Genomic DNA, 27,067 nt, shown 5'->3' on the forward strand with positions numbered 1-27,067 from the left:
CTGTACATTCTGCAGAAAAGCAGATACAATAATACTGGCTCCTCATCTTGTCTGAATACTGGCATCTCCCAAAAAAGAGAGCTTTCAAATTTAATTAAATTTTACTATTTTATTTGTGAAAAAAACTACAAGCAGAATTCATAAATAGACATTTCTATTTAAAGCAGGAAAATGATAAAGTGGCTTCTAATAACAGTCGTGCACATGCCAGTAACAGGAATATATTAACATCTTTTATTTGCTAGACAAAGAGCAGTGTCCAATATAAATTTCCCGAAAACATTTAAGACCTGTGAATTTCTGACCAGTTCACAAAACCACCATTGACACTTTAGCATGAAGATCAAAACAAACCTAACAGGACTGTCAGCTCTAAACTTTACAGAGCAGAGAAACTTTCAAGAGCGTTATACAAGCTGTCTTTCTGGGCAAATGAAAAATATAGCTCGTATAATACATTAACATAAAAATCCACAAGATAAGATTATGTTTTGACATACTTAAACAAGCATTCTATATTTGTCTCCAACAAACAAAGCTAAGGAAATAATGTAACCATCTTTACACAGTAAATTAAGGTTACAAGTCATACACAAGAACAGAACTGCTTGCGCATTAAAAACTGTTCAGCTCCATTGTCATACTCTAAATGTTGGCTCTTAAAACCATGTTTCGGTTACATACAAGCAAAGGTTATTATATAGTCAGCAATTCATAAATGTTCAATAATTTAAGTTTATCGTAGCTTAAAAGAGTAGACTGAGAATGATCTTAATAAGGCAGGTGAAAATATCTCAGTGGAAATAAACTCTCAGAAGCTACAGCCAAATTTAAAATCTGTCCAATTTGAAATGACCAAAAGTGTTTTAATTAAAATAAATAGCCTGTTTGTGTTAAAATTATTTTAATTTTTCTTTTGCATGACTATGTCAAACTGAGCAAGTCAGGCAAGCTGTGTTTGTGTGTAAAAGTTGAAACTTGCAAACGTAACACTGTGCTTTTCTGACCTGCTTTCTGTGCCACTGAATACCAAGCATTTCTGGTCTTTTCTCTATACTAGTGTCTTATTTATTTTTTTAAAAACATGCTCCCTAATCATAACAAGGTAAACGGAAAATGCAGAAAGTGAAGGGAATTCCATTTCCAGATACATGCCTTAGGGGTGTCATCAATTTCAGAAATTAAGTGTAAAAGTAAACACTATCCTTCAAATCCACAACACAACAGCTAAAAATGTGGCCCGGTTAGATTCAAATGCTTAGCTAGCAATTTCTACTAAATGCAGAGTTTCAGTTCAAAAAGCAATTTTCCACTCCATCCTTACAATAAGCTAATTTATCAAGGAGGCACACCCAAAAACCAAAGATGATTTCATTGACTTAAATCAGTAGCCTCTGAGTAGCTGGTTACTGCGGGTTAAAGCTTTTTCAACTAGCCTGTGGGGTTCATTCACTTAACATGAAGTAATTTTCTGGTATATACGAAGCTTTTTTGCACGAAGTCCCACAGCCAACAAAGCGCATAAGCATGGACGTAACTTTAAGCACCAGTGTGGCCCCAATGAAGTCAATGGGACTAGACTCCTGTTTACATGCTTTGCTGGCTCAGGTCAAATGCATTCAAGCTAAATGATTACGGTTCATTTGTAAAGCAGTGCAAAATATACAAGTTCAGGGGCATCTTCAGAAAATTTCTCTTTAAAAAAGTTATTCCAATACATCTCAGTAAAATAAATAAATATGGCTGACCAGTTTACCCTCCCTGAGACCCATAAAGGAACAGTAAAACTTGGAAAGGAATGTCTTTGCAATGTTCCACTAATGTTAAAATGTGGACTGAGAAATTCATAGTATTAAAACTATGTATAATATATTGTCTCGATGCTCATAGTTAGCATCTGATTTCCTTTGGTTCTTCAATAAATACTTTAAAAATGCGGTTTAAAAAAGGTAAATATAGCTTATATCCCGGATACAAAACAGAATTAAAAGGGGAGCCCATGTTAACATGTTCAAAATAAAACTGCAGTTGCAAAGGCACTGCTTTGCACCCTACATATGCAAGCAGAACTGGTAGCAGATTAGATAAGAACAGAATAATTTTAACATCAGTGTGAAAGGAACCTACACGTCTGCTACTCAAAACCAAGCTGATTTCAAAATAGAATTTTATTCAGTTGCCTCCGCCGACAGAAATTATTATTTTTACCAAGTAACTAATTCACAATGTAAGAAATTGGCACCAAGTTACGGAGAAGTAGCCCTCTTTCCAAGTGTAACACCTCAAAGGTATCCCATTGATGTTGAATCAAGCTACAGACTCTGTGTCTGAAATTACTGCAAAGCACTCTGGGCCACATAATTACAGATAAAAAGACAAATAGAGCTTGAAGTTTAAAAAAAACCCCAATGTTTGTTTCACCTCTTCAGATTATTAGTTTAGCGGTATAATGCACAGAAGATAAACCATAAAGCAATGCTAGCAGACCAGGAAAGAAGTTTATAGTCTGAAAAGATACAGAGCAAGAATGAAAGAGACACTGACCATTAACATGAGCTGCACTTGTTGCTCACTTGCCAGCATGAAAGCTTTTCTCAACGGTAGCTCCTACAGCAGAATATCTAGAAGTGTCCAAACATTAACAAGCCTACATATGTCACCATTGAATGATATGCTGTTCAGAAACTGCTCTTGGAATACAAACCGAACTCAATTCAACACAAAAATAATCCCCACAACAGCATGGAAAGAGACAGACATGAAAAGGTTTGACCAAAAAAGCACCAAGCCACATCAGATGGGAACAACTAATGGCTTGGTTCACCAGCTCAAAACAGCTTTCAGCCTTAGGGTTCTCTGTCACCTTGAATCCTAAAGCTAACAGCCGCTCCCCAGAGCTTTAATGTCACCTCAGTCATTGATGCAGGTCTGGAAAATAGATGGAATTCATCCAAATGACAGAATACCACATTTTTCTGTGATTGGCTATAAAAGAAACAGCCATGTCAACATGGAACCGTAATACACATTAATGCATGGCATTCTGAAACCAGCTTCATTACTTTTGAATAAGCACACTTCAATTGCACAAGGACTTGTGATTTGTCATCCCAAGTTATTCTATTGGGAATGCAGGCTATCTGGAGCAATCTTCCCATTCTGTATCACAATGTATAATAAAAAACTATTTGTCCAGTACTCTTTAGCCAAAACTTGACGGGGGGAAAATAAATCAGGTCTCATCTAGGTTAAAACCTTCAGGAACACACTTTTTATCTATGCCCAGGTCCATTTCAGTATCAGCACTTTCACAAAAGGGGACTGTCCCAGATCTTTAACTGTTCAATATTTTTTGTTTCACTTCACAGTGTTTCAAGCACCAGCGTTTCCATGTATTGGTTTCAAATAACCCTTTATATATATTTATTTATATATATTTATATATATAATTTATATCAAAACTGATAGTACACAGTATAACTGGAAGAAGAAAGAACTGAACTTAAAGGATATGCTGAAGGAGGATGGAGTTTGTGAATGCAATAAATAAAGCCCCCTTTCCCCGCCTTCCCTCTCCCCCCCACACTCCAAAAAACAAAAAGTTGTAATGTTCATGGAAAATTGTGCACAGCAGATATTATAAAAAAGTAGATTCAGGAGCACATCCAATTATAAATGATTGTTAGGAAAATTATATAAAACAATGGAATACATAAAAGTGTCAAGAGTAATCGTCAGGGTGCGAAATTCCTTGGTGGCCAGATGCCCATGACAAGCAGAAATTATCCTGGTTGCATCAGTAAGGGGTTGATGTCCAAGAAAGCGTGTGTTCAAGCCCAGAAGAGGCTCTCCAGGATTGAAGCCCCATGGGCAGGTGGAGTGTTTGAATTTCATACCCTGATTCATAGTTTTCCACAACTCCATGTGCAATTTTCAGAAAGATTCATCGTTGACTGCTGACATGTCGCCCTTTGGCGTGGAGGAACGGGACGAGCCTTTGTCTGTGCTCTCAGAGCCGGAGCTGCTCTGATTCTGCTGTTCTGATCCTGCACTCGAGGTCACTGTAGATGAAGATGTAGAAGAGGAGCGAGTCTTTTCTTTAAAGTCTGTGATAATTACTGTGACATTCCCCACTGTGACTGCCAGCTGCTGTGCGGTACTTCTGTCCACATTTTTCAGTCTGGGCCTAAAGAAGAGGAGAGGGGAAAATGGGGAAAAGATGATTAGGAACCATATCTGAGAAATAAACTTTCTATAAGTGGCAAATTCTCATCTTACTTGGAGAGATTAGATTGATTTGGAAGTGAATGCTGGTACCAGCTCAGTGCTTAATGCTGTGTAGTATCATGCAAAGGACCCAAGTGTCACCTTTTGCTTCCTGCAGCAGCACAGTCTGTGAGGGCTGCAGAGTGGTCCCCAGGGGGAAGGGTTCCTTTGCAAAGCACAGTAGAGATGACTTGGATGTAGGGAGCTTCTTCAACCCACTCAGTCAGAAGGACAGAAGCTGAGACAGGTCTATGGGGATGGGAGACAGATTTTCAGGATCTCCTCCCCATGGGACAGATGATAGAATTCTGTTATCTGAATTCTCCATCTCATCGCATCATGTGACCTGATGTTCTGAGACAAGGCTCTGACTGCAATACAAAACCACGTGAAAGCATTTGAACATGGACCTTCTTTCCTGTGTAGGGAACACTGCAGCTGCAAGCAACTCAGGCACTGGGACAACTTGGCTTCCCCTTCTCAGCTGCTTTGAGTTTATGCAAATCAGCGGCCCAATCAATCCGAGTATAAAATTGCTCGAAGTGCCGCCCCTCTCGCCCCCCGAAAGAAGGCTGTTGTAAGTAAAACCCAGGACATTTTTCAGTGTTCGCTTTTCTCTGTCAAGAGACAAAACAAAGTGAACACACTGGTATTTATAGCACAGGATTATCTCAGTAATTTGTTTCTGCGCTATCATGCAATTAGTAACCCACTAATAAGGGACTGCACTCTGCACAAAGGCTGACATTATATGTTTGTAGGGTTTGGTCCAAAATTCTGATAAATAAACTCATATCACTGTATTTGTAAGGGCAAACTTCTGCCAGCAAGTGCTGTTGCTGGCCTAGTGAGACACTTCTTTAGCTGTTGGCAGATGCCATGTCTGCTTCAGTGACTACTTGTGATTTATAGTGAACTCTTTTCTCTTCCAACCGTGGCTCAGACTGGTGCAGCAGAACTTTCTCCACTAGGGAAATTAGAGGGATCATTCTCCAGATATCAGATAAGACTAGCTTGCTAGAAATTGCCTCTTCCAGAGAGACAGAGGAGATGGACAGGGTCTTTTTTCCCCAAGACCAGGTCCCAGTTTTCCAACAGCGCAGACAGTAACCCTTTCCTCTACATTTGGGTCATATTGGAATAACTCAGAATAGTGACAAAACCGGAAGTGGACCCAATTTTATATTTTCCATGCATATCCACTGGTGTATGGAGTTTGTAGATGATCATCACAGCACTACCCCTTTCAAGATAATCCTTTAAAAAAAAAATCACTGAAATAGATGTAGGTTCTACACTAGAACTATCTAAGGTGGGGAAAATTGTGACGATAAATAGTTTTAAAAGGAAAATAACTATATTCTTGTGAATTTAAACCTTTAATAAAGTGTGCTATAAAGTTCTCACTCTAAAAATAGTGTTCTGTAGGTAACCTAGAAAGCAAATTGCATCAAATTTAGCAAGAAAAGCATTAATATTTTAATCATATTTAAATATTAAATTATAACTGTCTTGGGATAACAATCTGCCACTGAGTAACTATTTTCTATTTAATACTGCCCCTCCACTTAGTCACTAGATTCTTCAAAACCGTAGATGCGGTCAGTAAGTTCTAATGTGAAGTCACTCACACACCGCTGTGTAAATGCTTATGTACATGCTTACAAGAGGTTGCGATTTGAACATGTAACCACAGACTTAGATTAAATGATTAACGTCACCTGATTTGTGGAGGATATTAAAGGCCAAGTAGCTCAGCATATCTGGGCAATTTCATCAGCTTTCAGACGTACAGGCTAAGGGTACCCTAATACTGATAGATCATTTGTATCTGCAGTAAATATTCCAGGAAGTGTAGTAGATTTGTTTATTTTTCTCCCCCGAGTCACCATTTCCTTTAGGAAACCCAGTTCTTCCTGTTACTTTACAGACTCATTTGTTTTCTCTCATACTCAGAAATAGGTTAAAATCCTGGCCCAGATCTTGTCTCTGTGATCCTGGTGCACATCTCCCTACCTGTACTCATCTCTGCTACTGAGTATACCTCTCTGTTGTCACTTGGCAGGAGCTGGAACAGGGACAGGTGCACTGATCAGACTGCTCCCTCCCAATGATCTGTTCAACATGGCCCCAAGCCATATTAACTTCTGTCCAGAGTACCTCTGTGCTATTAAACCACTTCAGGGGATTCCTGAACAGCTACACCTGGGAGGTCCTCTGTCAACATGGCTCCACTGGAACATGCTAACAAGGAAATAGAGGAGAACTGCAGGTGGCAACAGCCCTAGCCTTCCATCCACTCTGGCGTTTTGGGACGAACCCCCTGCTCATTCTTCAGGGTCTGGGAGGGCTCAACTAATCTGGGTGAAGCTCAGAAGGGAATCTCAAAGCATTCTCCTTCCCTTGGTACTTTCGCACAGGTTTTTCTGCAGAAGAGAGGGCGATGTGACCTAGTGTTAAATAGCTTTGCAAAATTATACACACTGATTGCCCATAGTACACGTGGTAAAAATGCCCATGTGGCCAATCTACATGAGTGCTCCCATGACTGCTATCACCAGTGGAATTGACATGGAAGAACTGATGTGGATTGATTGACCAGTACAGAGACCCTTGAGTATTCATGATATTTTAAAATGGATCTTATATATATGTGTGTATTACACTCCTTCAGCACCATTTTGGGGAGTTTCTAGCAACTCTTGTGTAGCAGGACCAGTTTACTTTAACAGGCTTACTACTTCTGAATGGCATTCTTTCTGCCTTACATTGAAATGAAGTGCTGATCACATCAACAGGGCTAAGTGGAGATGCAGTGTAAAGCAAGATACCCTATAAGTCTGTGCGCATTTCTCAAAACTCCCAGATATTTTTAGTTCCCAGTTTATCAAAAAAAGATTAAGAGATATGAGCAAGAGCAAAAATTAAGCAGATGACAAACAAATGAGGTTTTTTTTTTTTTTTAAAGTAGCAGGATCAATTAGCCTCATCCGCAGCCATGAGCTGAAGCCGCAACAAGGAAAATTTAGGTTGAAGATTGGGGGGAGGGGAAGGTAAAGCTATAAAACTGTTCAACAATAGAAACAGCTATAGGATCACCATCACTGGAAACAGCCAATCAGAGGTTATTTAGGACTAATGAAATCCTATCACAACACACAGGATGCACTAGAAGAACCCTCAAATGGATGGTATGTGCTCCTTAAGAAGTCTACCCAGCCTAAATAATTCTGTATTGTGACGTGCCATCCTTATGTTACTTTAGTCACAAGGGGTATCAGGTCTCCTGTATCTTAGGTCACAAACTGAATTGACTTCAATGGGCACAACAGAAAGTAAAATGAATTACAAACAAGCCATATTTCTACAATCGTATCAAAAAAGGAGACAAATGCTTGAGGAAAATAAGGCAACATCACTGTAGACAACTCAGTCCTCTAATGCAAGCAGAACAAATCTCCTGGTGTCTGACTAGTTCCATAGTTAAAAAAGAAACTAAGCAGAAGGAAACATACAAAGAACATTTGAGTGCTATCTATCACTCAAACACTTTCATCCTATTGCTTAAGAATTTCCAGTGCAAGTGGCCTCTGTAGAGTCGCATTACATTAACATCCACAGGCAACAAATTAGAGATGAGAGAACTTGTTTTGCCAAATTTACAATGTTACGCAAAACCCATCGTTTTTGTTTCATGCATTTTCAGCAAACCTTTGGGCACATGGTTTAAGATGTGTTTGTGATAAGGTGCTGTTTTTCCACACAGTGCACTTGATGTGGTTCAAGCAGTCAAAACTGCGGGGTCAAATGCTGCTCGTTGCCTCCATGATTTCAAGGTGTAAAGGAGACCAGAATTTGGGCCTGCTGAGTTGGAGAAATAAGAAGCAATAGCTTTTATTCCCAAAGGAACATGGAATGTCAGCACAGCTGAGGACGGGACTTGACTCTAATCCATCTGAAATATCAATTTGAATCAATCATTTTATCTTTGGACGACAATAGTTTGTTGAAGCCTGAATTGTTTAATGAGTTCTCTCATGCGGTCCCCAAAGAACACAATCAAAATAGAATTTTTCTGATAACTGCACAGCTTCATTTGGAGGCATGGGTACAGGCAAGTATAACATAACCACTCCTTACTCTGCTATTGAGTATAAATAGAGAGAAGATAAGAAGAATTGAGAGGTGCCAATTTGAGCAGATTAATATCTATTTTCTGCACAGCAGTTTAGCTGCCTAAAAGTAACAGCCACTACAATTGACACATGATATCTTTTTCAGAAGGCCAAGGATTGAGTGGCTAGTGAGTCAACTGCTTCCACTATTTGAAGCTGCCCTTTTCCAGGTAAGCATTCAGATGCATAAGCACAGAGGAAGTTTATACTACTCATGTTCATGCCTTACCAATTCTGTGGATAAAGCCAAGTCTTCTGTCTCCTGGGTTGTCAACCCAATTAAAAAAACCACTAGTTTGGACCCTTCCGTTCAGTTCTCAGATGTCAAGATCTAACTAACTGAATATCAATTGATTCTATATTAAAAAGTTACCTTGAAGTGTGATTTGAGTCGCTGGTCTTTGTTGTAGTATTCCCAGACTGTATACTGTTTGCTTCACTAGGCGGATCTTTCACAATATCTGACTTTGGTCTGTAAAAGGAAGAAAAAAAATTAAGAGGTAGTGTTCTTGCTGATTAATGTGCACTACTGTTTGACAAGACTATCATTGATAAAGTGCAAGTAGTGAATGACTAACCTACCCCTTACTATAGTCCCCCTGAAACTTACTTAGTCTTCTTGTTGGTGTTCTTCTTTGTAACACTTGGACTGATTTCTTTTTCTTTGTCAGGCTTTTCTTTGTCTTGTTTTTCCACTTTCTCTTTCTTCTCCTTTTTCGGTGGTGGTGGTGTGGCGTATTGCTGGGCAACTTGTTGGGCAACCAGCTGAGAGTTTATTCTAGGTTTTCTATAAAGAGAAAAAAATAAGACCCATCGTCAATGATTTAATAAATGACGTGTCATTTCAAATATAGCAGAAGCACTGTTAAGAGCCATTTCATCATTCATGGCAGGATACTTGACTTTCCGGCACACAGTATATTTCCTTACTTAGTATCAGGTATTAGCGGCTACCAGCAAGTGTAAAACTTTTAAACTAAAAATCTGTCAGTCTTACAACCTGGAATCTCTTTGGTAGTAATCCACAGTTCATGAACCCGTCTCAATATTTCTAACAAATATAATGTTATTTTTCCACATGCTTCACAAATTTACACTCTTTATAAGCTTTCAGAATCACATGGACAGACAGCTTTCGGACATCCCAGATTTACAGTGCTCTCTCATTTTATTAAAGGGACATTTGGTAATAAGTTCAATATAGAAAAATAAAATTAGTAGTATGTAATTCACATTTAGTTTTCCAGAAGGAGTTCTAGTTCGCTGAAGCTGTGGGGACTTGGCCTGGACAACAGATAAAGAGCAACAGAAGGTAACCAAGATTTACTGTGCCCCACCAAATGCTGAAATTGTAATTCATTGCAATTAACATAAAACAAATGGGACATTCACAATATCATTAAGAGTCACGCCTGTGCCAATCTCCAACTAGCACTCTCAACACAACTGCTTACAAACTCCAAATAGTGCACACCAATCTTTACAATGTATATTCACTGTTAAACCAACAAAGACAACAAAAATCAAAGGATGCTCTTTTGGAAGATGAGATCCTCGTTCATATCCCCGAATGAGCTGACTTGCTGTAACTGAGATCAAGAAGTCTAAAATGGTCTATTGCTGTCAGGTAAGGGGCAAAACAAAGAACCTTGAGCGAAATGGCTGGTTTCTGCTGTGACTAATGGCTAGTAGGTTTGGGTTTTGAGGGAGATAATGCGATTCAAGGGGCAGGCAGAAATTGGGAGGGGAAATGGGAAGAGAAGAGGTAAACAAATGATTGTCTTTTTAAACAGTTTATTTCAAACAATGTTTCAAGCAGAAATCTAACCCACCAGATAGTTAATTCTGTGCTGAGTGCTCTCAGTAGAAATTCATACATTCATCTCTTCTGAAATCCTCATTCATACCTTCATCTCCTCTCACTTTGACAACTGTATCTTCCCTTCTCTCTGGCTTCTCCAAATCCCAGCATGTGCAGACTGCTGACATCCTTCTCACGTGTTCAAATCAGCACTAACATATCTCCCTATCGTCAAACTACTCCATTGGCTACCTACTTTTATTTCAGGTTCCAGTTCAATTGTTCTTGTTTGTAAAATTTCTCTATTAACGCTCCCTAGGACAAAAATTTTCAAAAGCGTCTAAATGGCTTAGGATCCTCATTGAAAATCAATGAGACTTAGGCTCCCAAATCACTCAAGTGCTTTTGCAAATTTTACCTCTGATCTATGTTGTGGACTTACCTGCCTCTCTGCTTCCCTCAGCTAGCACCACCCTTCTCTCACTGTGCATACTCAGGCTATGGTTCAGACAGGGTGGCAAAATCGCAGCCGCCAGATCGATCTTTCTTGATCGATTAAGCGGTCAGTGAGACCTGCTCAATCAATCAGGAAGTCGACTGAGTAAGTCTACCCCCTCAAGTAGCATAGCGCTGAGCAACGGGAACAGCTCAGCGCAGTGAGAACACTGCTCAGAAGGGAAGCAGGGCAGTCGACGTCAGTTACGCAAACTATTCTGCGTAGTTTGCGTAACTCCCGTCGACTGCCGCCAAATCGCACAGTAAGTGTGAACCAGCCCTCAGACTGTAGAGACAGCATTCACCTCTGTATCTCCAGCCATCTCTAACAGCCTCCTTCAGACTGTCCATCTCTTATATCTTAAAAGAGATGTTTGCTACCTTGTTTATACCTCTTCTTTTTTCTCTCCCCTCATCCTTATGTTTAACTCTGGATGTACTGAGACAATGCTTGTATATAAACACTTTATAAAATTAAAGTTGTAGGGATATTAGCACATTTTCAAATATTACTTTTTTAAAAAATGCAGATTTAGATATAGCTTAACCTCATCCAGCATGGATCTTTAGTTCTGCTAAATTCAATCAAAAAACACTACAAAATAACCCCTCAAAAATGAAATTACACAGACTTTCTTGGCACACAAAGTTCCCATTTTATACAAGATCCAAAGATGGTACAAAATGTTCTGCAAAGAACCGGAAACACTAAACCTAACCAATACATTCTCTGCTACACATACAGTTTTTTACATCGGTCAGTCCATTTGTGCAATAATTCGTGCCTTTACAAAAGGACTCCATCTTAGAAAGGGTCGGTTAACATTAGTCTGAAAATTAAAATCAATTAAGTGACTACAAATCTAAACACAAACCTTAGCTTTACAAGAAAAATATCCATTACAATATTTACTGAACACAGCCTTTTGAGATTCAAACATTTCCCCAGTACTATGCTGGAGCAGAACGAGATATTCAAATTTACTAGAAACTAAAGTGAAATTGACTAGTCTATTTTCACTGTCCTAACAATGAAACAAAGTGAAACAGCACAAGTGGTAAAAGATACATTTTCAGGGTTCTTCCAATTTTATTAATCTAGGATGTCATTAAAAGGCAAGAAAACTGCATCAATGCTACCATTTGAGTAGTGTAGACTCATCACAGGCTTTTAAAAAAAAATAAATAAAGCCCTACGGTGCTATGATTAGATAACCTGGTGGTAAAAATGTGCCCAATACGCCATTAACAGTACTGAAAAAAGGATTTGCCTAGTTAGTGTATACAGGGCCTCTGGTTTCACATAGTCACATAAGACCTGTAGTAGGAGGCTGTGTGTCTGAAATAGTTTGAAAACAACTCTACGTAGCACTATCCTATACTTCACTAGTCTGGGATCTGCTTACTACTGCTTAATCCCCGCTGGGGCTGGGAGTGAGGCCATGGTCAGAGGGGCCTGTGGTCAAGACCAGAGGCCATGGCAAGCCAAGGGGCTGAGGTCGCACGTCGAGACTGCGGCTGAGCACCACGATCAGGGGCTGAGGCCACGAACTGTGACTGCAGGCCGAGGCTGAGCTGGGGGCAGAGTGCTGAGACCATGCTGGGACCTGGCGCAGAAGGTCAAGCTCCGGGCAGATCGGGGCAGGGTGGCACCCCCTCCCCCCTGTGAGGGCTGGCCCCAGGTCCAGCTGTCCTTCCAAATGTTCCTCCGCACCCTCTTAGGGGGGGCGTGCCCCACAGTTTGAAAAACTCTGGCTTACTTAGTCACACACCGATGCAATATGAAAGCAATTTTTCTGGTCATGTCTCAGTACTTTTGTCTGCCGAAGGTTACTGTTGGAGTTTGTAAGCCCAATAATTTAAATTGTAAAAGTTAGGGCTCTGTGACAAGATCAGAATAAACTTCTCTCCCTGCAAGTTAGCAACATGTAACATTTTTAACAGTGGTTCCCAACCTTTTTGGCTCGAGGGCCACAAATATAATTTTTACAACCCTGAAGGACCACCAGCCTCTGCTGGCAGCATCCCTCCCCTCCACTGCAGCCAAAGGGAAGGAGTTCAGCGAGGAGGATCTCCCATCCCCCTGGCTGCAGAAGGAAAACTGTGCGCTCTACCTGGATCCCTAGGCAGCGGCTCCCTTCTGCAGCCAGAGGACGGAAGATCAGTGCTCCCCTCCCTCTGGCTCCAGCCTAGGGACCCAGGGAGCCAGGCAGAGCACTTTGCCATGCTCCCTGCTACAGCAAAAGGGAGGGGAGCTCTGATCTCCCGTCCCCTCGGCTGCAGCAAGGAGCCTTCACCGGCACTGCTCTCTGCCTGGGTACTTAGGCAGCGGTTCCCTTCTGCAGCCAGCGGGAAGGGAGCCTCCAGCCACTGTGAAACACCCGCGGGCCAGAGGTTGGGAATCACTGATTTATAGAGTCTTCAGGGGCTGATACAAAAACATTAAATCACCATTACCAATTTAAAAATTCTGAGCTATTGATTAGCCAGCTCTTCAGAATGACAGTTCTATGGCCCTGTTAAACATTACCAAGTAGTAAAAACAAGGCAGCTAAGGATACCTACTGTGAATGGATGGTAGTTGCTTTTCCAAATTAATAAGTCAGCTTTATAAACTTACTTTAAGAGAAGGAAGCACCACACTAAGAACTGCCTGTGACATTTCTGTTCTTATAACACCAAAGTTTAGGAGAGCTTATTTAAAATCTGCTTAGTCATTTCATGTTTTTTTAATCAACATGGACAATACTATTTGTTGATTAAATGTAACATTTAAATTTACAGATGCCAAACAAATTGGAATCGTATCTGTAACCAGGTTATGCAACACCCATGTTGCACTTATGATTCTTCAATACAGTTACAGCCCAATTCAGTTTATAATGTAGTTTGCTTACGCTTCTCAAGCGTTTAGATACAGAGAGCCTGGATTCTTCAATTCCTGCACATGTCAGATTTAAAAATCCTGTATATTTAGGGTTTTAAAGATCAAGTGTAGTGTAGTAAAAAAAGTTTCCTTTACTCACTAAACATTAAAACTGGAAAATTTATCCTAGGAAGCTTTTTTGTACAATTATTGCGCTTGCGGTCTGTGGTATGCACAAGGCCCAAGTTATGATGATGAGGAGGAGGATAGGCCTGCCTCCCTCAGCTTGCGCAAGTGAGCTATGGACACCCACACAGCCCCACAGTATGGCAACATTTTTATGGCTGACCTAGAACATCACTTCCTCGACTCTCGTCCCCAAGCACCTCTTCTTTACCTACGCTACACTGATGACATTTTCATCATCTGGACCCACAGGAAAGAGTCCCTCAAAGAATTCCACTGGGATTTCAATAATTTCCACCCCACCATCAATCTCAGCCTGGACCAATCCACACAAGAAATCCACTTCCTGGTCACAACAATACAAATAAGGGATGGTCACAGTAATACCACCCTATACTGAAAACCAACTGACTGCAATACATAGCTTCATGCCTCCAGCTTGCACCCTGGACACATTACACGATCCATTGTCTGCAGCCAAGCCCTAAGATACAACCGGATTTGCTCTGATCCCTCAGACAAAGACAAACATCTTCAGGATCACCATAAAGCATTCTTAAAACTACAATACCCACCTGGGGAGGAAAAGAAACAAATTGACAGAGCCAGATGGGTACCCAGAAGTCACCTACTACAGGACAGACCCAACAAAGAAAACAACAGAACACCACTGGTCATCACCTACAGCCCCCAGCTAAAATCTCTCCAACACATCATTAAGGATCTACAACTTATCCTAGAAGATGATCCCTCACTCGCTCAAGCTGTGGGAGGCAGGCCTATCCTTGCTTACAGACAGCACCCCAACCTGAAGCAAATACTCACCAGCAACCATACACCATACAACAAGAACACTAAGCCAGGAACCTATACCTGCAACAAACCCCGTTGCCAGCTCTGCCCGCACATGGACTCTAGTGACACCATCACAGGTCCTAACCACATCAGCCACACCATCAGGAGCTCATTCACCTGCACATCTACTAATGTCATATATGCCATCATGTGCCAGCAATGCCCCTCTGCCATGCACATTGGCCAAACTGGACTGTCACTACGCAAAAGAATAAATGGACATAAATCACACACAAAAAAATGGAAACATCCATAAGCCAGTAGGAGAGCACTTCAATCTCCCAGGACACACTGTAGCTGACTTGAAAGTTGCCATACTTCAACAAAAAAACTTCAAAAACAGACTTCAGTGAGAGACTGCAGAGCTGGAACTCATATGCAAACTTGACACAATCAGACTGGGTCTGAATAAGGACTTGGAATGGTTATCTCATTACAAGAAGTAATTGTCACTGTTCACACATTCTCTCCTTCTAATCAACGGTTGTGAATAGGCCTCATCTACCCTAACTGAACTGACTTTGTAAGCACTTGCCCTCCCCATTGTTATGTTTCTTACCTTTGGATGTATATATATATACCTCCTATCTGTGATTTCCATTTCATGCATCTGACGAAGTGGGTTGCAGCCCACGAAAGCTTATGCCCGCAGAAATGTGTTAGCTTTAAAGGTACTACAGGACTCTCCTTGTTTTTGCTGTATACAGACTAACATGGCTACCCCTCTGGAACTTTATACTGAAAAACAGACTATTTAAATAATTAAAAAATAATTCCAAAATGGCATTAAACCAATGGGCTTAAACCAAACTAGGGGCTTGTCTACATAAACTTTGTTTTAGTTCATGGCAAGCTGAGGAATGAATCTATCCCACAGTAACCAGCCACATGCTAACTGTCTGTGTGGACCTTGCTGTTCACTAAAAGTTCATTAGTGCACTTTAACCTATCCCACTTCGACATGCAAGTAGATTAAAGTGCACTAATGAACTTTTAGTGCACATCAAGCAGGATCCGCATTCAGAGTTAGCGTGTGGCAGGCTAGAGTGGGATAGATTCATATCTCGCTTTGAACTAAATGTTCACGTAGACATGGCCCTAGTAAATATTTAGACTTCAGATGCTATCAAACTTAGGCAAAAAGTAAATAATGCCTTGGTGAGTTAGGGGAACCCACAAGCCCCTGAAAAATCAAAGAAACAACACCATTTTTTACCTCTCTCTCAAATTGGAAATCTTTTCCGGTGAAAAGGCCCAATGAGACCTCTCTCCCAAACTGGAGATCTTTTCCAGAGAGAACTCAATTTTTTTAAACAGCTAATAACCTCGCTAAACATAAAAACTCTTGAAATCCCTTTGGTTATGTGTCCACATATAGTATCCTTCATCTCAACTATTTTTCAAAACATCCCATTCTTTTTCTGAGCTATGGGAACCTTTTTTCTATATTTCTGTATTTTATAGCTTAGGTTTTTCCAGTTTTAGAGTGGAGCAGGACTTGTTACAAGACATAACTAGAATAATCTTGTGAATCCTTCACTGGCTGTGGCTACAAGTAGCTTACTTTACTTTTCAGAAAGGCATAAGTAGGACATAAGGTCAGTCTATTCAAGGGGATACAATTCCTGCTCCTACTTTGAAATGAAAAGGAGATGATGGTGATTTCGTGATTTTAAGCCTTGCTTCCACTTGGAATAGAATGAATGAACCTGTTCAGGCATCTGTTGCAGAGTTTTGAGTCACTAAAGTATAGAAGGATCTCTCTGTGCTAATTTAACACCATAGTGCATTTGAGTATTTCTGGCCACAATTTTGCTCTTACTTGCCATTTTATGACTTGAGATGGGGGGGGGGGGGAGGGAGGGGGGGGGGAGAGGAGAAGAGACACGACTCAGACTGCTTGAAACAAAAATATCCCATTTTAAAAAAAAGTTAGCATGAGAACAGGGTGATCTGAGTAGAAACCTGTCTCCAACATACACCTGTTGCAAACACCAAGAAGAAAACAATGACCTCAAAAATGAAGATTAATTGCTTTGTGCCCAAATCCTGTGGAGACAGAAAGGAAATTGAACTTTAATGCACTTCAAATATCAAGATCCTGTTTGAGTGCCAAAACCAGAAAACAAGGCAGTCTGTGCTATAAGCATTTTGCCCAACAGAGGTGCTCAAGGAAAAGGTTCTACTGGCACTGCATGTGATGCTAGTGTCTTTAACTCAAACCTGGTCTACACTAAAAAGTTCGGCTGACCCAGCTATGGTTGTTCAGAAGTGTGAAAAATCCACACTCTTGAGCGATGTTGTTAAACCAACCTAATCCTTGATGTAGAAAGTGTTGGATTGACAAAAGAATTCTTCTGTCTACTTAATCTACTGCCTCTTGGGGATATCTATTACCAATGGCAATGAGAGAATAAGATACAGCTGTGCCACTGAAGCGTTTCAGGTGTAGACAAGCTTCTCACCTGCATCAATGAATGTATGTACACACACTTCACCAACTAGAGAGAATGTAAGATTAACAGCACTATACTTGAGCCAGAGTTAATGAATCGCAACATCCCCCTGAAAAACCTTTAAACAGAAGTGACATTTCAAAAATTCATGAAGCTACATTCATACAAAACTGCCACATATTAACTATGGTGGTAACTACAACGTCCTACCTGTTTTTGCAATCTAATCAGAGTCCTCTCAAAGCACCCAAGCAAGAAGACGTGCATTTTAAAGAAAGTCCACCAATCTGTTGCAGAGGATTTTCCCCTTGGCAGTGGTGAGCTTACTCGTTTGGTTAGTTCTCATGCTGTGGCTTGGACAGCACAGAGGCCACCATATGTGTTATGTACCTCCATGTTCTGTCCTGTGCCGTGCCAAATTTGGTGTGTTAATGGATGGGGATGAGGTGTTTCTTAGCACTGTCCAGCCATCATGTTTTAGGACTCCTAAGGAGTCTTTTCCATCTTACTTTCACTGGATCATAGTCAAAGATGATTCTTGTAGGGAAGCTGGGTAGACATTTGGAGCAGATGACCATACTCCTTAGAATGTTGGGCAACCATTTGAGAGAGTGGGACCTGTTTAGTTAAGAAGTGGATCTCTTTACTCAACTTGAATTGGTGCTGAGGGCTACTGAAATTTGGTTACTCACAGAAGGCTTGACAGGAAACTCCATTTGATTGAATTCTCACCCCTATGGGCAGGATTAGATTAGATTTTTATTGGTAAATGTTGATAAACATCAACTTGACCACATATACACAGACCAATGAAAAATATTTCCATCAATAATAATCAAAATTTACAGAGTAAGAACAATGCTGCATTTAAGGCTATTTACTTTGTATATTTTTACATATATGATGTTGACAATTTGTTTTACCAGTTATAGAACTTTACTTTTTTGCATCAACATCTGTCTTTAAATGATTGTCTGAGCCCACACTGCCTAGCCCCCCATAATTTCCTGCAACTGTGAAAATTTAAATCAATAAACACTGAAAAAGGCTTAAAAACAAACACCATTATCAGTCAAAATTAATTTTAAAGATAATAATTTAATTCTGCCAAGTTTACCTATGGGAAAGGCACCAGCAGCAGATTAGCCCATCTTTTCTGGATGTGAACTTTTACAAAAAATATTATTACAAATAGCTGGCAGTAAGAAATCATCGGAAAATATGGGTTCTAATTTGTAGTCAGTGTTCAGATCAGGATGGCTGAGATGTCACAGACCAGACCAAAAACAAAAAAAGTGAGAGAGAAGTTTTACTAATGTTCAAACAGCTGAGTAAAATCCAAAGTATATTCAGATAACAGCCTGCCAGCCAATATCATTCCAAAGGATCTGGATCCCAGGGTTACAACATCATTGCAATGGATCTAGCCAGAGACTGGATCCCTGGGTCACATATGAACTGGTATTTATTTGCTGCATGTCAACAGCCGGCATTGCATGTCAAGTATGTTTTTTCTACAGGTGACATGTTGATGTTAGTGAGATGAGTGTTTGGAAGTGTAGGCAAATAAACAAGTATTATTTTACACAACACTTACAGGGTATGGAGAGTTAATGTGGCAGAGACATTCTACACAGTCTAACAAGCCACACTTAGATCCTTAATTCATGTGGACTTGAAGCAAGGCAAATATAGTGTGCTGAAATCCAGAGAGGCGGCAAAAGCAGGCACAGATCCAGGTCTTATGCTAGGCAAAAGTTTTAGTCAAGAATTTACTCCCCAAGTAGAATAATGATTAGCAGACTCAGGCCCAGAGGAAAAGGAGGAGTAAACAGTGCAGATTTTTATCTCTGGGATTATTTAGAGCAATGGGAATGAGAGGGTAACTAATATGCTAGGCTAGCAAAGGAAGCTGAATTAAAGACACATAGGAAATATGTTCCTACCAATAATAAAAAGGAGGCTGTTATTACACTTTCATTCTTCAACTCAACAGATCTACAAGACTGAAAGTAAATAACTCAATAACGAGCGTTTACACTGCCAAAGCAGGAGGGTTACAAAATACAAAAAACAGAAGGGCTAATGCATCAGGATGCTACTTTGTGAATTTCATCTTTAGGAATGATTACAAAGAGATACACTACAAGTATGAGCCTTCTTATGTTTCAATTGTCTGCACCTCTCCCCTTTGCATCACCTCGAAGCCATGATTATTTCTGAAGTACGAGAGGAGATTCAGTTGGTGCCCAGTTAGGAAAGCCAGATAATTCTTTCCCAATCACACTTCTTTGGTATTTTCTGTAAGAGAATACACCTGCAGATGGCTCTGTAACTAGGAACCCGTTACAAAGCAGTTTCCAAACCAGACACCCCGTATTTCTGTATTAAAAATATAAACCTTAAAATGACATGCACATTTCAGAACATGTGCAAGTTCTTTAATACTACCAACATATTAATAATAAAAGACCAAATTCTGACTCAATCGTCTACAACAGTTAAATTTCTTCAGGTCAAATGTTGAAATCTTAGTCATTCCTTACTTGGGCAAACTGCTATTGATTTAAGTGACAATTTTCCAGAGAAGGATTTAGCTATTAAATTTGACCCTGATCACTTGTGACTAATAAAGTACAAGATAGTCTTCCGCTTTCAGAAGCAAGAAAATTAGGGAAATAATACCTACCGTTGTCCTTTAAGACAAGTCACAAAACAAAACCAAATCAATCTGTGTTTTGAAAATTATGACTGGAGAGCTGTAAAATATTCCAATTAAAATTAGTTTGGTAGTCTCTGGGAACCTATAGTTCATGTCACAAAAGCAGATATTTGCAAAATGAAATACAATTAGTAATCTTTGTAAGAAGACAATACTGAGGCATGAACAGACAGGCGGAAATACATTTGCCGCTCCAGAAAGCAGTTTTGGCACATAGGTCTTACAAACTGAGATTTTATTATAGAAAAGTGACTCAGTCACTGCAAAAGTTGGAGTTTCATACATTCATAGATTCTAAGTATCGTTACGATCATCTAGTCTGACCTCCTATATGACACACACAGGCCATACAATTTCCCCAAAGTAATTCCTAGAGCATATCTTTCAGAAAAACATCTAATCTTGATTTTAAAATAGTCAGTGATGGAGAAACTACCATGACCCTTGGTAAATTGTTCCAATGGTTAATTACCCTCACTGTTAACATTTTACACCTTATTTCCAGTCTGAATTTATCTAGCTTCAACTTCCAGCCACTGGGTATTTATATCTTTCTCTGATAGACTGTAGAGCCCATTAAATATTTTTTCTCCATGTAGGTACATACAGAACAATCAAGTCACCCCTTAATCTTCTCTTTGTCAAACTAAATAGATTGACATGTACAGTCTATCACCATAATGCATGTTTTCTAATCCTTTAATCATTCATGTGGCTTTTTCCTAAACCCTCTCAAATTTACCAACATCCTTCTTGAATAGTGGGCACCAGAACTGGGCACAGTATTCCAGCAGCTGTCACACTAGTGCCAAATACAGAGTTACGGAGTTCTGGTTTGGTTTGATTTTAGTGACAGTGGCACAAGATCCCTCAGCAGGGGTCACATTGCACATGTCAGTAATTTCCAAAAGTAGTAACTGATCCACATGCTTGGGACTGTGAGGAGTCCCTGTAGATTCCTTACACACATTTCCTTCCTTTTCTTCAACAAAATATTTCCCTGCCAAAGTACTATCTGTCCCTTGGAATCAGGTCCAGAGTACTAAAATCCTTGAGCTCTGCCCTTTTACTCACAACTACTGTTATGGCCAAATTAATGGGAATAGCAGTCAGCAGCATACACTTGGTGAAAGTTATTTACTGGGAAATAAAGTGGAATGATGTAGTAAAGTCAGTTTCACCACATGGTACAGAATATTTTCTGTGTGTTCCCAAATTCTGTATCTGCTCAAAAGTCCTTGGCTCTTTCTCTAGGATTTGAAAGGCATAAGCCATCCACCTCATGAAGACAGAGGTGATTGAATACTCCAGGGTAGAATCAATGGCCTGCTCAATATACCCATGGAAGCACAGACAGTCTTAGGGGACTCATGCAGTTCCCAGGAGTGTGGATCTAATTATAATTGCTTTTACCTTTACACCAACTATGTTATCACAGGAGTGAAAGCAGCATCACATGGGATTTCACAAAGTCAAAAACCTCATGGTAATCTGAAGTACTGAGGATGTGGATAATTTCACACAGTTCTAACAGTCACAACTGATGCAATATGCAGATCTCTGAGTGTGGGGGGAGGGCGTCTCACCATTTCTCTGAAGAAAGCATGCATGTCTCTCACGCAGTGCAGCATGAAGTCAGAGTACACAAATAGTTTAAAAATCCTCAAAATTCATGGAAGCCCATGACCTGTCCCTCACTTTTACTAAAAATACCCCCCTCCCGAGGGGAGGGAGGGGGAAGACAGATGTGGGACAGTAGGAGACGAACAAACTAGCAGTCAGAGCGCTGCTAGGGGCTGACCTCTGGCAGCTGCTCTAGCCCCACCGTTTCTCCAGTTCCAGCGGGGGCTGACCCAACCCCAGCCACTGCTTTGGCAGCCCTGGGACCAGCTGCTGCTCTGGTGGCTACTGCTCAGATAGCCCCGGGGCTGACCGCCAGCCAGTTGCTCCAGCCCCACTGCTGCTCCAGAGGCAGGGGCTGACAGCCACTGATCCAACCCCAGCCACTGCTTCAGCCCAGAGGCCGCTGCTATGGTGGCTGTGGGGCTGACAGCAGCTCCAGCCTGCCACCCCCCCACCCCCCGAAGAAGTCATGGAGGGCCTTGAAAGTCACGGAATCAGTGACCTCCATAACAAAATTGTACTCTTAATTATACCCACATTGTAAATGGGGCTTTCATTGTTCTTTATACTATCAACATGGAGCAATGATCTTTTAGCAGTGGAAAAAAATATGAACGGACATTAATCTAAGATGCAGTATGTAAGGGAATACAAGAAAGTTCTCTCAGGAAAGCTGCATACAAGATTAAGTATCACTAATAACATTTTCCAAATTTAACAAAAATGAGAAAGAGGAAAATCATTATCCATTTGACAAAAGCCAAGTTATGCAGTTTTGCTCCTCATACACCTCCCCCCCACAATTTTAAGTATATTTAAACATACATAAACAATTGAAAGTTTTCAATACATGACTTAGTGATTGGAAATTTTAACTCTTTGCTACCAACTAAGTTGGAACACCTTTTTGTGAAATCCCAACTCCCCTGGCCTCAGTTTTTTATGTTGTCTCATCTGTTCCTTTTATTAAATTATAAAATTACCATGTTCATAGTTTACATGTACACAACGAGCTACATCATTGGATCAGCTAAGGAGCTTATTCAATGAAATTTTAACATGAGAGAACTGAGACGACGTTTACAACCAAAAGACGCATTATAGAAGAAAACAACTGTAGATTCACCATTTTCAGAAATGGCCTACCATTACATTAACAGACTCAAAAAAAGATCCTCACCCTGCTCCATAAGGAATATTACCTAAAAACAAGTCACTTTCCAAATCTAAACATTCCATCTGATTTTGACATAGAATATTAGATTACAGCTGAGATACCACGTGATGCAATTAAAGACCTTAGGAGCTTCTCCAGCATGGAGATCAAGGCTTCAGTTTTAAGGGTAATAGTTATCCCTTAAGTGCTTGATGAATGAAAACTGTATGCTGTAGTACTGGGTGAAAATCTGTACTATAAGAGGAATTCTTGAGAAACAGTGAAATCTACTCACGAGAATTTTTAAACCTTTGCACAGTTGGAGGCCGCCTGACTATGTTTCTAAGAAGTTAATGCATAATTTATACTAGGTACCAGAAAATATTAAAATGGGAGTTAAATCCCAAACAGGCTGTAGAGTAATTAAGGGAGAAAACTATAAAAAAAAAAAAAAAAAAAAAAAGGAACAGATTTTCAATTGATCTCAATCCTAGGATCTGGAACTGTTACAAATGAAACCTTGTCTTTTAAAACACCCAAATTTAAGTACACAAGCATGCAGGTTTTTCTTCGGAAGTTTTCCTTCTTCTCTACGAAGAACTTGCTGAAGGAAAGTTAATTTATTTTTCTTATACTGTGGATGGAAGAGATCCACAATGAATGCTGCATATTCAGACAGCTCATTTTAAAGGTATTGTGTATTTATTGAAAGATTCACTATGCATCCAGAGTCTCTTAAAAATTTGGGCACAAAAAAAATCAAGCGCTGAACAGCACACAGTGGATATTCTAAGACCTGTCCAGCCCCTCTCTCTTTTCCCAGATTCAGCACAGGCTGCCTCTGACAGCGAGACCAACAACCTGCCCTCCCATTTTCCATATGGAAGCCTAACACCAGTGAGGAGGAGCCTCAAGGAGGCCTATGTAAGACCTCATTCCCCAAGGCTACCTCTCCTCTCAGCAGGAGCAACTCCAGAAAAGATGAGGCAGAAAGACTAGGATATCCCAGGCTCCTCTCCATGATCATCCATCCTCACAGCCTGGCAGAGACTTAGTGCCACGGGAGTCACTCAGTTTTGAAATCTCGACTCTAGATTCTACATTTCGTTCCCTGATCTGTCTGCCCCTTACCACCAAAACTTCTTGGATACCCTCCTCCTCCCTGTTATGCATCTTCATCAATCCTTTCCTTCCCTCTTACGAAATACACCAGCATTGAATTCTCAAGATACGGAGGCACCATTTTCAAGTGTATGTGGGGTAGAGAGTCCTCAGTTCTCAAACAGGTGTCCCAGCTGGGATGACAAAGCTTTTGCCTCTGATTTAGGAAGGAGGAAGCTTTTTTGAACTTCACGCCAATCTATTGAAGGATTTCATATTGCTGCCCATCACCCTAGTATGAGCATCTTCCTTATAAAATCAAAAGCATTAGTGAAGTCCCTAGTAGACTTCACGGAGTCTCCACCTCTCCTTCTGCTTTTTCCTTATCAGATGATTTTTAAAATGAGGACTGACGAGAGAGATTATGACGGGGAAGAGTTCCAGAGAGGTAACCGTGTTAGTCTGTATACAGCAAAAACGACGAGAGTCCTGTAGCACCTGACGAAGTGGGTTGCAGCTCACGAAAGCTTATGCCTGCAGAAATTTGTTAGTCTTTAAGTGCTACAGGACTCATTTTTTATGAAGGGGAAGGTTTCATTTCTCTGTTTAAATCAATGTAACAGGCATTAGGTAAGGAAGCATCTGCTGGTAATAGGCTACCCAAATTCTACCTATTTATTTATACTTAGTGTAGTATCTGAGTGCCCTTAGGAATCCAGGATACCATCATGGCACCAGGGATCCACATCTATTTTATTTCAGGAGTGCTTATAACCACAGTATCTAAGTACCAGGGTTAAGGCTCTATATTTGTAATGGCATGGCTTTCATGACCAGTGCTTATGGGCTTTCCCATTTTATGAAAATAACCTAAACGACAGTCTGTCATCCTATATAGTGAACCTACTACTGAGCAAGATTTCATGATTAATTTACAAATCTGGCTCTATGTGGTCTCCTTCCACTGCAGTAAAATTTCATGTTTTTAAACATTTTTAAACTGTTGTACAACATTGTTGCTTGCAGTGTTATTGTAGCCATATTAGTCCCCGGATATTAGAAAGACAAGGTGGGTGAGGTAATATCTTTTACTGGCACAACTCCTGTCGGAGAAAGAGACAAGTTTTTGAGAAACACAGAACTCTTCGGGTCAGAGAAAGATATTACCCACCCACCTTGTTTCTCTTATACAATATTGGGGTTTTTATAATATTAACGAATGAGTACTTGACTTCTTACAATATCCATCACAGTTTATTAGAATATTGTGTGACATGACTTCTCTTTAAAACTAAAATTTATGACTAGATAATACCATGAATATTCAGATAATCTGCCATGACAAACCACCTGCCTAAAACTGATACAAAATCAAAACCATCTACACAGCTTCCCATAATTGGTAGCACAGGCACTTCCACAAGTCTAAATATAAAAGCAAAGCAGAACCATTAACTAAGAGCCAAATCAAACAAACAACATCTTACATCGCCTCTGTAAGCTGCCAAACTCAGGCTCTGGTAGACTGCCAGTCAGAATTAGTTCCAAAGTTCAGGCCCTGTACTGAGAAAGCCCAAGTGCCAGTCCTAGAAAGTTCGACACCAGGGCCAGACATTAAGAGCATCCCAGTTTAACATTATGGCATAACTAGTGTGATGCACTCACTAAGGGTATGCCTACACTTCAAATGCTACAGCAGCACAGCTGCAGCACTGCTGCTGTAGCACTTCAGTTTAGACACTACAGTGAGAGAAGGGTTCTCTCATCATTGCAGTTAATCCACTTCACTGAGATGTGGTAGCTAGAATTCTTCCATTGACCTACATTGTCCACACTAGGGGTTAGATCAGCAGAGCTACATCTCTCAGTGGTATGAATTTTGCACATCCCTGAGACATATAGCCATGCCAAAGTAAGTTCTCAGTGTAGACCAGCCCTTAGGGCTGGATCTGCTAAACCTAATAGCACTATGCACATATCTAAGTGAAGCACGTGTATACGTCTTTTCAAGCTCAGGACCTTAAACAGCTATGTCCCACAGTATTCATTTCCAACGTTGAAATGCAAACGGACTCTTAAGGTAACTCTAACAGAAAGACATTACAGTAATCATGACTGGAGGTGACAAAGACATGGATGCCATTGTGAGGCTTGCATTAAAGAAGTAAGGTCATAACCTTGTGTAGTCACAGACGGGAAAAAGCAAATTGCACTACTGCTGCTACCTGAGAATCTAGGAGCACTGATCGATCCAACAGGATCCAGAGGCTGTGAATCATGTTGGTGAACAGCAGGCAATTCCAATAGGGAATGTATTCCAGATGCAAATACTAAATTAAGAGGTTTAAATCAAGCAAGACATATCAGAGATGTCTCTGGAGAGACTGCTCCTGACCAATTAATCAGTCTGTTCATTTGAAATGGTCTCCAAACCAAAAAAAAAAAAGTTCAAAAACCTGAATCAGCTATCCTCAAAGGAACAAATCTGCTACGGTACATATCCGAAATGAAAGGAGCCCCTTTTCCCATTTTGAGCAACACACCAACAAAGGTTAAATCAGATACGGCAAGTGCAAACTTTTCATTAAAATGAGTTTGTGCTTTTAAAAAAAAATTTTTTTACAGTCATAAATAGGGCTGCAGGTTTCACAGCACTAAAAAATGTCACAGATACCAAGTTTGTCTATGCCATTTTCTTGTGTCTGTAATTTTAATAAACTCACCCTGCGGTACTGGCTTCTGGCCCGTGTGGCTGGGACTGGCTCCCCATTCCAGGTGTTGCAACCTGATGCATGGGGTTGCAGCACTGCTCAAGTTTGGACCAGCCACTGCTCCATCATGACAGGAGCTGCCACTACAGGGCAGGCTCATTTTCCAGCTCCTCCCAGGTTCTCCCACCTCCAAGGACAGGACTCAACACCTCCCCTCCCACATGGCCCCACCACTTTAAATGGTTCTCCCAAGATATTATATACCACTTCCCCCCCAAACTGTGACTTTTACTGAACTTACCATGATCCTGATAAATGCCATGACAAATCTGCCCTCCTAAATCATGACTGAAAAGTCATATGAAGTTTTCACTATACTTATCTTCTATACATTCTTATACATAATTTTCTCCAGAAGTCCATTCATCGGTGTGGATAAAACTCACAATGCTGTACACTGTCTTACCTGCATTGGAATGACAGTTTCTATTAGTTTCAAAGGGCAAGAGCAAAAAGTACTAAAAGTCTGTTTTCAGAACAGCATGGCTCAGGGCTAGGAGCAGCCAGATTTTCTTCCCTTCATGAGATACTTCACACAACAGCTCAACATGGCTATCAGTAATAGTTAACCTACAGTTATTCTCCATCACTGTT

At 40.4% G+C, this 27,067-nt stretch overlaps 1 protein-coding gene across 1 annotated transcript in view; it reads right to left on the reverse strand.

The window, feature by feature from the left end:
• Nucleotides 1-211: 211 nt before the first annotated feature.
• Nucleotides 212-27,067, reverse strand: part of RYBP (RING1 and YY1 binding protein) — a 69,737-nt gene continuing 42,881 nt past the window's right edge. The window contains exons 3-5 of the mRNA XM_067542459.1: nucleotides 9,052-9,228; nucleotides 8,815-8,913; nucleotides 212-4,186 (exon numbers count right to left, since the gene is read on the reverse strand). Of these exons, the coding sequence (XP_067398560.1) occupies nucleotides 3,934-4,186; nucleotides 8,815-8,913; nucleotides 9,052-9,228 (529 nt within the window). The 3' untranslated portion in view covers nucleotides 212-3,933. The remainder of the gene's footprint in view (nucleotides 4,187-8,814; nucleotides 8,914-9,051; nucleotides 9,229-27,067) is intronic.

Source organism: Emydura macquarii, unplaced genomic scaffold (genome assembly GCF_026122565.2).
Source record: "Emydura macquarii macquarii isolate MOO-44397 ecotype Brisbane River unplaced genomic scaffold, CSIRO-AGI_Emac_v2 contig_71, whole genome shotgun sequence".
Taxonomy (NCBI): domain Eukaryota; kingdom Metazoa; phylum Chordata; order Testudines; family Chelidae; genus Emydura; species Emydura macquarii.